The 12246-nt window shown below is 33.1% G+C and overlaps 1 protein-coding gene across 1 annotated transcript in view; it reads left to right on the forward strand.

Annotated features, from left to right (window-relative positions):
• Positions 1-12246, forward strand: part of LOC136990029 (histone-lysine N-methyltransferase SMYD3-like) — an 85376-nt gene that overhangs the window by 19554 nt on the left and 53576 nt on the right. Inside the window, exon 4 of the mRNA XM_067288360.1 lies at positions 9398-9461. Coding sequence (XP_067144461.1) covers positions 9398-9461 — 64 coding nt within the window. The remainder of the gene's footprint in view (positions 1-9397; positions 9462-12246) is intronic.

Genomic DNA, 12246 nt, shown 5'->3' on the forward strand with positions numbered 1-12246 from the left:
TTACAAAACAAACACTGATACATTAAATTTCCTATGATAGCTGTATTATATGTTGATCTAGTAATAGTCTCTTTAATCCGAAAAATATATTGACGGTAGACTGTCTCACAGCTTAACAGGTTCAAACTCCTTTATTGCTTTTTTACAAATGCATTTTGGATCAGTATTGTATTTTCTGACCCCTCTTCAATGCTATAAAACAAAATTTATATATGTAACAAAACTAACGCTAGCAGAAAAAACAAGAAACACTTTTTAAAAAACCGTTTTTCCAATACCTTAAGTTCTTCATACACTCCCTTACACCTATACAGTACTTCCGGGTTCTGTTTACATTGCCTTCTAAAATACAGTTTTCTCCTATTGCAACAACAGTGCACTACAGCAATGCTACATAAGTAACTGCAAAGTATAACATCTAGTTAACATCCTTTAAAACTAGCCTATTTTTAACACAAATTTCTTTAAATATCTAAAGTTATAAACAATCAATTATACATACGTACAGGCCTTCTTTAAAAGTATTCTAAAACTTTACACATTTTTTAAAAACCACAACATATGTTATAAACACTTGAAATATTCCCCTCGGTACAGTTTTCTCCCATCCACAACAATAAACTCATATTGTCGTGGATGGGAGAAAACTGTACCGAGGGGAATATTTCAAGTGTTTATAACATATGTTGTGGTTTTTAAAAAATGTGTAAAGTTTTAGAATACTTTTAAAGAAGGCCTGTACGTATGTATAATTGATTGTTTATAACTTTAGATATTTAAAGAAATTTGTGTTAAAAATAGGCTAGTTTTAAAGGATGTTAACTAGATGTTATACTTTGCAGTTACTTATGTAGCATTGCTGTAGTGCACTGTTGTTGCAATAGGAGAAAACTGTATTTTAGAAGGCAATGTAAACAGAACCCGGAAGTACTGTATAGGTGTAAGGGAGTGTATGAAGAACTTAAGGTATTGGAAAAACGGTTTTTTAAAAAGTGTTTCTTGTTTTTTCTGCTAGCGTTAGTTTTGTTACATATATAAATTTTGTTTTATAGCACCGAAGAGGGGTCAGAAAATACAATACTGATCCGAAATGCATTTGTAAAAAAGCAATAAAGGAGTTTGAACCTGTTAAGCTGTGAGACAGTCTACCGTCAATATATTTTTCGGATTAAAGAGACTATTACTAGATAAACACTGATACAAAGCACAGTGGCACACCAACAGAAGAAGAACTCACAACTTACTGGTCCTCTCTTTAATCCAATGCTGGTGCAGGCTAAATCAAGGAGGAGAACAGAAACTTGCACAACATACCAACTATGCCCTGTGCTGAAATAAACATATACGACATCCGCCAAGTTGTTAACAGGACACATAACTGGAAGACACCTGGTGTAGAAAACATTCACAATTTCTGATACAAAAAATTTACATCACTGCATCAGGAACTAGCTAAACATCTAACACACATCATCATCAATCCACAAGACATGCCAAAATTTCTTACTCAGGGCATCACTGACGTGAAACCTAAAAACAACAATACCACAGACCCCACACAATAAAGACCAATTACATGTCTTCCAACATTCTACAAATTATTGACATCCTGTATTGCAAACAAAATATACAAACATGTTGAAGAACACAACATTCTTATGGAACAACAAAAAGATTGCCATAGAAATCACAGAGGATGCAAAGAACAGTTACTCATAGATTCAGTCACTCTACGGCAAGCACACAAACAACACAGAAACATACACCTGGGATATATAGTCCCTATTATTAATGACATCCTTGGGCTTCTTCAAAAGTTGCAACACTCAAAGAATATTAACTTCTATTGGGTGAAGGGCCACTCTGGTTGTCCTGGGAATGAACAGGCAGACCAGCTTGCTAAGGTAGCCCCTTTGAGGCTTACTGACGTCTCCTTCTCTTCTGTTCCTGTCTCCTGGTTTTCCAGCACAAAATGTACTACGACAGAGCCATAATCACAGATAAAACAATTACCACAACAGACCAGACATCACACTCATTGACAAACACAATAAAATCACACATTATAGACATATCCATTCCAAACACTCACAATGTACAAAACAGGAAATAAGGTATCTGTGGAGGATGGATAGGGTGCTTATCGTACCTGTCGTTCTCTCCTCAACAGGGGTCATACCACACATACTATACAAAAGCCTGGGCACATTACAATTGAATAGAAACACATACATCACACATGTACATACACAGACCACACAATATTGAATACATGTCATATTGTCAGGAAATTCCTGAATACAAACACACACACTGAAACATTAATTTAATTTTAGTTTTGTTTTGGTTGCCACTCCTTGACTCTGGTCCGGCATAGTACATAGCCACCGGTGTCAACCGAGTATAAACACAACAATAATAATAACATAATAAATAAATAAATTTTATTTATGTTCTTATTATTATTTATTTATTTAAATTAATAATAATAATTTAATGAATTTGGTACTCTGCGTTGTTTCTCATGTGCAACACAACACTATTTGTGACCATTGCACATAACACTTAATGTGAACACAATTGGCATGCATGAAATGCCGGTATCAGAAAATATGGAAGCATAGGTCTTAGACTGTTTGCTCTGTGTATAGACCAGGGTTGTCCAACCATTTTTCCTAATGGGCCAAATTGAAAATTTACATATATTCAGTGGTCACAAAGGTATTGTATATAAATATATGCTTTTAAATAGTTAAAAATGTGAATATCAAATTTTAATAACATACAGTATTTTTTGTAATTATATGTATTATTGACAGTAAAAAACATAAATTATACTCACAAAATAAAAATAAATTCAATGCCATTTTTGATATTGCTTTTCTTTTATAATATTATCAATATCTGCTTTTATGGTACTGTATTAATTCTAAAAATGTTAGTTAAATGGGAAGCACTCAACTGATTTCTTTCAGCAATATTGATGTTTATCATGCACAAAAAGAATTGTTCACAACAGTATGTACTCTACCCCATTTGCATAACAGTTTTCTAGATAAAACAATTTTCTAGTACCAATTACATCATTACAATATCAAAGTGTATCCAGTGAAACGAAAATAATTTTCATAACCTACTTTACCAAAATAAATGACAATGTACTTAAAAAATTTAGGTACAATGGGCCACATAAAAATATTGGTTAATGTTACCTAAGGATCCAAAATGGCGGCGGGGGAAATTTTTCCCTACCTCGCCGACTGCGGCAGGGAAAAAATTTTCTCCGCAATTCCAGATGGCTGCGTTACCGGCCGCCATCTTGAATTTCTCTGCAAACTCCGCGGATTTTTTAACCGACAAAAACAATAAAAAACAACAAAATGAGGAGTTTTTTTACTCACTTTTTGATTGTTCGATATTCTGAGTATGATCTCCTCTTTGGGAGTCGACGAAATTTTTCGAATGGTTGACTGTTCTATGTTCGACCGCTACTCCTTCTATGTCGTCAATGTGCATATATGCACATTGACATATACTTGATTATACTGTATATATCCTTTCCATTCATCCGTTATTATCGTACTGCCGGAATTCACGTATTTACAAACGATCCAATTCACAGTGTTTTCTGATCTGTCGTTCACCTGACATATGAAGCATTTATCTTCATCGCAATGAATGCAAACGGACTCGGTCGGCTGTATGCTTAATTTTACAGCAAAATTCGATGCGTTATCGATACGGGGAGGCAAACCTAGCTCCGAAAAGTTGTCTTACATTAACTTGTAGAAATCACGGGAAGTGCATCTCGACCAAAATTCGTCGTTGCAACTCAAATCGGCAAAACTAGTCATTATTGAACAATTGGCAATAAACTAAACGCGGAGAGGTAAGGAGAGGAAAAAAACACGGTCTTTCCTTAATTTCTGATTACTTGGTTCTCTAACTTTTAGGATTAAATTCTAATAAAAGAAATAACAATACTTACTAATACTGGAGGAATTAATAATAATAAATATTCACCGATAGCAATTTGTGTGAAAATGAAATATCGTTACGAAGAAAAAAAAAAAACACAGCAATTAATCCAATACGCAATTCGTCGCAACACAGCAGTAAACGATTCCAACAGGAAATTAGTTGATTTGCATAAAATTGCCCAGAAATGAACAGAAATCACATCACAGATCATGCATTTGCATATTCATTCGTAACACCCCTATGAATTTCCCGCCGATTTTACTCTCGCACGACGTCACGAAAAGGCTCCCTCTACCATTTCCGTTTCGAGGTTACAGGATACTCGGCAACGTCGAACGCAAGGTAGAAACTGAACGGGGAAAAAATCCCCACGTCGTCGACGTCTCGACTCTAGGGAAAATTTTTTTCCCTGTCGCAGTCGGCAAGGTAGGGAAAAATTTCCCCCGCCGCCATTTTGGATCCTTAGGTAACATTAACCAAAATATTAAATGGGCTACGGGTTAGACATCCTTGGTATAGACTACAGTGTGTGATCGGTTAACGAGCATAATCCGTTCCAAGACTTTGTTCGCTATTCGAATTGTTTGTTAACCGATTATGGATTTACCATAGATTTTTATGGGAATTTGATTAATTCATTTGGGAGATACTAAAAAATAAATAAATAATTATATACTTACTATGTTTGTTTATATGTAATAATAAAAATATGTATATACACAGTCTTGCATTTTTATTAGTCATGTTTCTTCCGTTTGTTTGGGGTTAAAGAATCTGTCTAATGTCGATTGCTTTTCTCTCTTCAGGATTTTTCAGAAGTAATTAATAGCATTGTAATTGTAGAGATCCCCAAGCCTATTAACCTCAATCTGGTTTGGATGCCATTCTAAGACTATTGTTCTGATATCCTTCCACTTCAAAAGATCTTTAATAGCCGACGTTAGCATTAATCCTCTTTTTCAGAAGAAAACATCTTGTCGAGTTTCTTGGTGTTCTTCCTTCAAGAGTTCTTTACATTCTTCTGTCGTCAGATCTGTTTCAGGTCCATTATGAGATCTTCAATGTTCTTTATTTCTCAGATGTGATTTTTATGACTTATTTAGCTGCTCGAGTCTTCTTGATTATACTGTATCTTTCTTAAATAAGACTGAACTGCAGCCTACTGTAGACCCATCCAAGCCATACTGCCTAGCAACATCAGACATCTCTGCCCACTCTCTACCTTTGCTATTATACTCTCACCTTTCGAAAATAAAAACCAATGCAAAACTTAATGAGTGCTCACCAGACAGTCTTGTGAATACTGTAAAAAAATTGTTTCTGTCAGAAAAATAAAAGGCTGGAATTACAAGGGAGAGTTTCAAAGTTTGGAGTAATACTATCTGATCAGTATATATTGGGTTGAGCGTCGATTTTGACGTCTCCTGTGCTCCAAAAAGTTTCGAATTGTTGCCCGAAGACAAGGAAAGACTAATCGGTATTCGTTATTTTATGTTGCTGCTTCTTGTGTTTGTTCTGTGAGGTGTTCGTTATCCGAACATGTGTCTATTGTCCAAACATAAAAATCTTTCACAAGTGTTCATTATCTGATTTGTTCATTAACCGAACTGTTCATTAACCAATCGCCCACTGTATTATGAAAAGGGATTTTCTTTAGGGGATTTAAAGAAAAAACAGCTTGAGTGTTTTGGGAGGTATGTGTTGAAAAAAACAACAAAAAATATGTTTTTTAAAAAAAAAATAGAAAATTCAATTAAGTTGGTAACAAAATAGACATTAATAATTCTGCTTTGTCTAAATCAGAGCTGTCTTGCAAATATGAACAAACTCATACAAAAATAACCCTGAAGAAACAGCAATAAATTTAATAACTATAACGATTTTGGACGTTTTTAATGCTCTTCTTCCAGTAGATGATGTAATGGAATGCCAATTCAAATTTAACATCTGAACTTTAAGACATTGCAAAATGAACATGTAAGTTCGAAAATATTCAAAAAAAAACAAAGATCATCACATATAAATAAAATGTAAATAAAAATAAACAAATACATAAGAAAATTAAATCAATAAATACAAAAAGTTAAATTTAAATAAATACATCATATCTTTAAATAATGAACCCTCATTCATTAAATCAAATGATCCATTCCATAGCTATTGCAAGGCTTCATATAGTCTGAGTTCTACATATTATTTATTTAGAGGATGTACAAAAGAGGGACCTCCATGCAACTGACAAAGAGCTGATGTTTTTATAATTGAGAGAATGTCTCTTACATGTCACTTTATAAATAGGAAAAGCTTCTGCATAGCGAATATGTTTGTAATTTCATATTTTTTGGATGATTTGGGCTCAGTCCCATTCAATACTCATAGAATCTTGATTAGTGATGGCATACACTGCTAAGGTGGTATTAGGATTGGATTTCCTAACATAGTCCATGTATTATTTGATGGATCTCAGAGTTATCCCAATGTTGTAGAGATTATGTGCAAGTCTGCTGTCTTTTACAGGAATGTTGTAAACATCTGGGACCAACACCATGTTTGGGGATCCTTGTCATTTCTTAATGACCTATAAACCATAGAGTTTTTTCTGTAGGTGATGCTGTAGGTGCAATCAATGGTGCTGCCTATCTCCTTAAAGATATTCCTTAGGGGAGTGGTGTAGTCCGTGATAAGATGTTCAGCTTATGAAGAATTCCTGGGACATCCCTCCAGTTTTTGTTGAAATGAATCAATGAGGACATTAATGGTCCTACATTTGTAACAAAATCTCATACCAATGGAAATGATGTAATTCAATTCCTTGTTTCCTGAGTGTCTATGTAGTGTGTGTTTGCTCTCCTTATCAGCACCTGGAATGCTGCTAGTCTATAGTTGATAGAGTTGTGGGAACTCCAAGGAATGAACAGGATTGTAGGAAGGTTTTCTGTAAATGCTTTTGAATATGCTGCCACTCCTGAGTGTTATCATAATATTCAGAAAATGCACTTCCCTATCCTACTCCAATTCTAGCATGTGACCATATAGGCTAGTATTGATGTCATCTATAAAATTCTAGATGATGAGACACTTTTTCCAAATAATGAGAATATCATCTATGTATCTAACATACAATTGAATGCTGGAAACATACATGGGCAAGACAGAAGTCTCCAGAGGCCTAAGGACCATTTCACAAAGTACCCCAAAAGAGGGATTTTCATGGGACACCTGTTCTGTATGTTAAGTAGGGTTGTTAAATGAGAAGAATGACAAATAAGTCACTAGATGTGCCAGCTCCAAGACTTGATTGTGTAGCTTAGGTGCATGGTGGAATTTCTGTAGAAGAAAGTCCCTCAGATGACAAAAACAGGGTTTCAATTTGATTGACAGGTATAAAAATCCAAGACTGTCATGTACTTCTCATTGTACAAATCAACGCTTCTTAGCTTCTTAATTAGGGCTAATGGTTGTGAAATGCTGTGTTCATATGCAGGTAGGTGTTGAGTGACAAATTTGCAGAGGAATTACTAAATGTGGATGGTCGGTGAGCAACATTTGTCCATCATCTCAAGCTATTTCCTGGTTTATGTACTTTTGCAAAAGCAAATAATCTGGCTGTCAATGGGGATGTAACCACTGCATTGCTCAGGTGGAGTTCTCGTGCCAAAGAGGTGCTTACAAAATGTTTTACTCCGGACTGTGGTCATTCTAATAGATGTTAGGGGGCCCACTGTGCATTCTGTGGCCATAATGTATTCAAGAAGGACCTTTGTGTGTGTGGTACATGAGAAGAGCACAAAGTCCTTAGATTTGTCCACTTGTATGATAATGGTATTATTAGTCTGGAGCCGTGGCATTAATCAAATCCCTCTATATGTAGTAGGGAGTGGAGTTTTGAATCATGTTTCAGGTGGCAAAAGCGGTCTTCATCTGAAATATTCTTTCTGAACTTTATTACGGCCCTCCAAAGCATGTTTAACATTAGGTATGGTGGTTTCAAGTTTAGGTAAAAGTTGTAGCATGAACGTGGGTCCAAGTTTGGTGGCCTACCATAGGTATTGCGGAGGAGAGATGTTATCCCAGAGGGTGCAGATCAGCAGAAGGGATCCTGGAATGTGAGAAGAAATGTAGTATCCAGGAGAGCTTGTTGTGATACTTCTTTTTTTAGTCGGGCGAAAACATGGTCTGCTAAATCCATCACTCTTGCATTATTCTCAATTAATAATTTAGTCAAAGAATGAAACACCGAAACCTCCAATCATATAAGGTCCCAAAGGAGTGCATATTTGTGGAATCAAATAGAATGGATTGCTTTCCTTAAGCATACAAAATGCAATTTTGGGAGTAGCAAAGCTCAGCCAACGTGTAAACGGATTCTCCAAATTGGTATTCCATTATGTCTTCTACTGGAAGAAGGATGTTAAAAACATCCAAAAACATTATAGTTATTAAATTTTTTGCTGTTTCTTCAAGGTAATTTTTGTGTGAGTTTTTTTGTCTGTTTTGTCACACTATTGAAAAAATAACAAAATAACATAAATGTTTCTTTACAAAAGTAGAGAAAATTTAGCAAAATGGGTAACTAAATAAATAATAATAATAATAATTTATGCTTATTTGATACCATTGAAAAAACAAAAAATATGATTTTATGAAAATACAGAAATTTAATAAATTTTTTTTAAAAAATATTTTATTAATCAAAATGGTTAACAAAATAGATGTCAATAAGTCTGCTTTGTTATTCCATTGATTTAAACACTGTCTAAAGGAAAAGAAACTGAAGTGGACCAGTGGCGTAGTGTGGGAGTCAGCTGCCCGGGGCGGAGGAAAATTTTGCCGCCCCCTTATTTAGGTATTATTATTTATCGTGAAATTTTGCTGCTCCCTTAAAGTGTCTCCCCTGCCGCCCCCACTACACTATGCCACTGAAGTGGACTACAATGAACACAGCAATAAGTTTGATTTCTTACTCCAGAATTATTCTTTATTTATTCCATTAGGGAAATGGATATGTTATGATGAATTTTTATTGTAAGATAATTTCTAAAAATAATATCAATAGCATAATTTTTACAAAATATCAGTCTAATTTTTTTCAGGTTATCAACATGTTTATTTCCTATAACAAAATTTAACATTTTTCTAATTGATAGCAATTTTTCACAATTGAAAGGTAAATTTTTAAATGTTCAATAAATCATTTTTTAAGATTGAAGTTATCATGAAATTCTTCATCTTCCTGGCAAACTCCACTACATTTTTTGACTTATTTGGATTTAAATTAGTTGATAAAATTTTGTGAGGGATATCATAGTGCTAATGATTATTTATTTGATAAATATATTTAATTTTATTATTTTAATAAAATAATATTTATATTACTGTAGAAGTTTTTGAATTTTAAATTTATTTCTAATTTCAGAAAAATAAAAATGAATATGAAGAAATAGGAGGATTTCAAAGAACATTTGATGATTTAGAATCACGTAAATATATATTTTTTTATTAATTTATTAAATATGTCTTTCTAATAATTAAAGTTCAAGATAAATTCCTTAAAGCACAGTTATGAAATGAAAAATTGGTTAATGTTACCTATGGTAGCGAAACATGGCAGTCCTTCCGGTTGCCATCTTGTTTTTCTGCATGCATATGTGCAAACAAGATGGCAACCGTCAACATTAACCAATACGCAACTACAGTATATTTAAACTTTTTTTAAACTAAAACATTTTTAAAACATAAATTTGCTACTTACTTTTTCCCAAGACTTTGGTTTCATTTCCTTTTTTCGGATCAAAGATGAAAAATAAAAAGTTCATCATTCTACCTTAAATCCATTGATAACTGGACGTAGTGATTTACGAGAATAGATACATCAGTGGTTAGAATATAATTTGCCTGGAGTGTAAGTAAAAGTTTTAGTCTCTAAGGAACTACAACCTTGCGATTCACATCTCTCACCTTTTTGACTACGAGAGGTAGTGTCACCACAAACATTGGCATCTGCGATCCACACATACCTCGCCTTTCATGTGTCATTTGCATTGACTCGTCACGAGAAACATATGCCTTGTTATGACACTTTTAATACACATTTCACACACGTTTAACACCCATTTAAGACATTTAACACCCATTTAACACATATTTAACATCCATTTAGCACATTTAATAACCATTTAACACATTTAGGACACATATAACACGGTAATTAACATTGGCTAAATTTTCCTACTCGTTAAATTTAAAAAAATAGATAAAATTGTACAAAGTTTAAATAAACACGGACACCTTTAGAAGACTTAACAATATGCACGATCCATCTACATCATAACCAAAACCGATATTCACATTATTCCTCATATTTCCAGTTTGGATACTTTTGCTGAAAATTTGCATACAAAATCATCATCTACCATAAGTTCCATCTACAGTTCATTTCTAAACACTCATGCCGTCGAGGTTACTGGAAGGGCCGCCATGTTTCGCTACCATAGGTAACATTAACCGAAAAATTGAATTGTATGAATTAAAAAATAATTAATCATTAATATGAAATTTTTCAAACCAGATGTTAAAATAATTTAAAATATTGATTACCACCTTTTATAGCTTTACAATTATAAAATTCCTATAAAACACATATATTAATTTTTACTTCTCTGCATTATTTCCAAAAATTCATGATTTAGCTCATCCTAATAAGAAAAAAATATGAGATACAAGAAATCAGTTTTTAGTTGCATTATGATTAATTTTTAACTTAGTAATTGATTTCAAACTTTACTGTAAGAAAATTAACAAAAAGTAGAATTTGACAGTAAGATAAACTAAATAATTTAATTAATTAATGAAAAATAAATATGAAAACAGATATTAAATGCATTATGATTGCTATAAATATTTAATTCTTGCATATTGTATTCAAGAAAAAAATATTTATTCTTATTTAAAATATTTACAACAGATATTAATGTTAACATTAAGATTTGCATTATAAATAAAAATGTAACTAAATATCAAACTCAGTCTTTTAAACACTTAACAAAACATCAGACACCTTCTGTCACTGAGAAATGTTTATTCAATGAAACACTAATATTTTCAGCCTAATAGAATAGGCCATCTTTAGGTGTAACTGAATTCGAATGTATTTTAAAAATTTAACATTCTAACGATGGAACGTCCAAACATTATACATTCAAATTTAAAATGCAAATATTAGATAAATTAACAAATAAATAATAAAATAAAATAAAATACATAAAAATGCATCCAAATATAAGGGCAGGTGCGGTCTAAGAGCTTTTATATTTTAATTTTTCTTTCATGTAGAATTTCCATGCAGAAGCTAGTCCATCTGCATCCCTGGCATTAATACAACCATCCTTTAATTTACTTTTATAGATTTCAATTTTTTCTTCGTACAATGCTATGATGGGGAATGCATGGTCCTGAGGATAGTCGCTTCTCCATTTAACTACAGCATCCTCTGCTTGTGCATTACTTGACAAAACTGTGTTGCAGTGCCCTTTATTAATGTCATATTTGTGTTCCTTAAGTCTAATAGTTAAATTCCTTCTTGTGACCTCAATATAGTCTTTAAAATTCCTAATTGCTGATTTTCAAATGGAATTTTATATACTCCTGCATTTTCTTCTTTCTTAAGCATGTCTTTATCATTTCTGAGAATACTATATAAATTAGGAGCTCTTTTGAAAACTATTTTAAAGGAGTTGTGGAGCATTTTTAAGTGTTTTGGTTGAAGTTTTATACGTTTGAAGTTTCTACGGAAGCTACTCGAACATTTTGAATTTTCGGTTGGCACATGCATCACGGAAATAAGTGTTCGATGATTTGAAAATCGTTTTAAGAGAAGAAAGCTTGAGAAAGGGCACAGTGAGGTGTCTGAAAACGTTTGCTGAGGGACTTTGAGCAGACTTTCACCGGTTAAAGGTTTTTGGAGGAGTTAATATTTTAGAGTTTTTTTTGTCCGATACTTGTTTTATGATGATCTTGATGTTTCAATTATAAGCGAACTTGGAGATTTTAAACTGATTTGTTTGGGTTCTTAATTTTCTGCCTCCTTCATATCTTTTAATTAGTCCATCTATTGTACTCTTTTTATATTCCAAGTTTGAAGCTGTTTCTTTGATTCTATTAATCTCCTTCATCCTGTCTAGTACATTAGAGCAATATGAATATGCTCTTCTAATGAGTGCATGAAAAGTGGACCGTTTGTATTCATATGGGATGTTTGAGTTAAGC

The sequence above is a fragment of the Centruroides vittatus genome, unplaced genomic scaffold, assembly GCF_030686945.1.
Source record: "Centruroides vittatus isolate TY-2023 unplaced genomic scaffold, ASM3068694v2 scaffold_861, whole genome shotgun sequence".
In the NCBI taxonomy this organism is placed as follows: Eukaryota; Metazoa; Arthropoda; class Arachnida; order Scorpiones; family Buthidae; genus Centruroides; species Centruroides vittatus.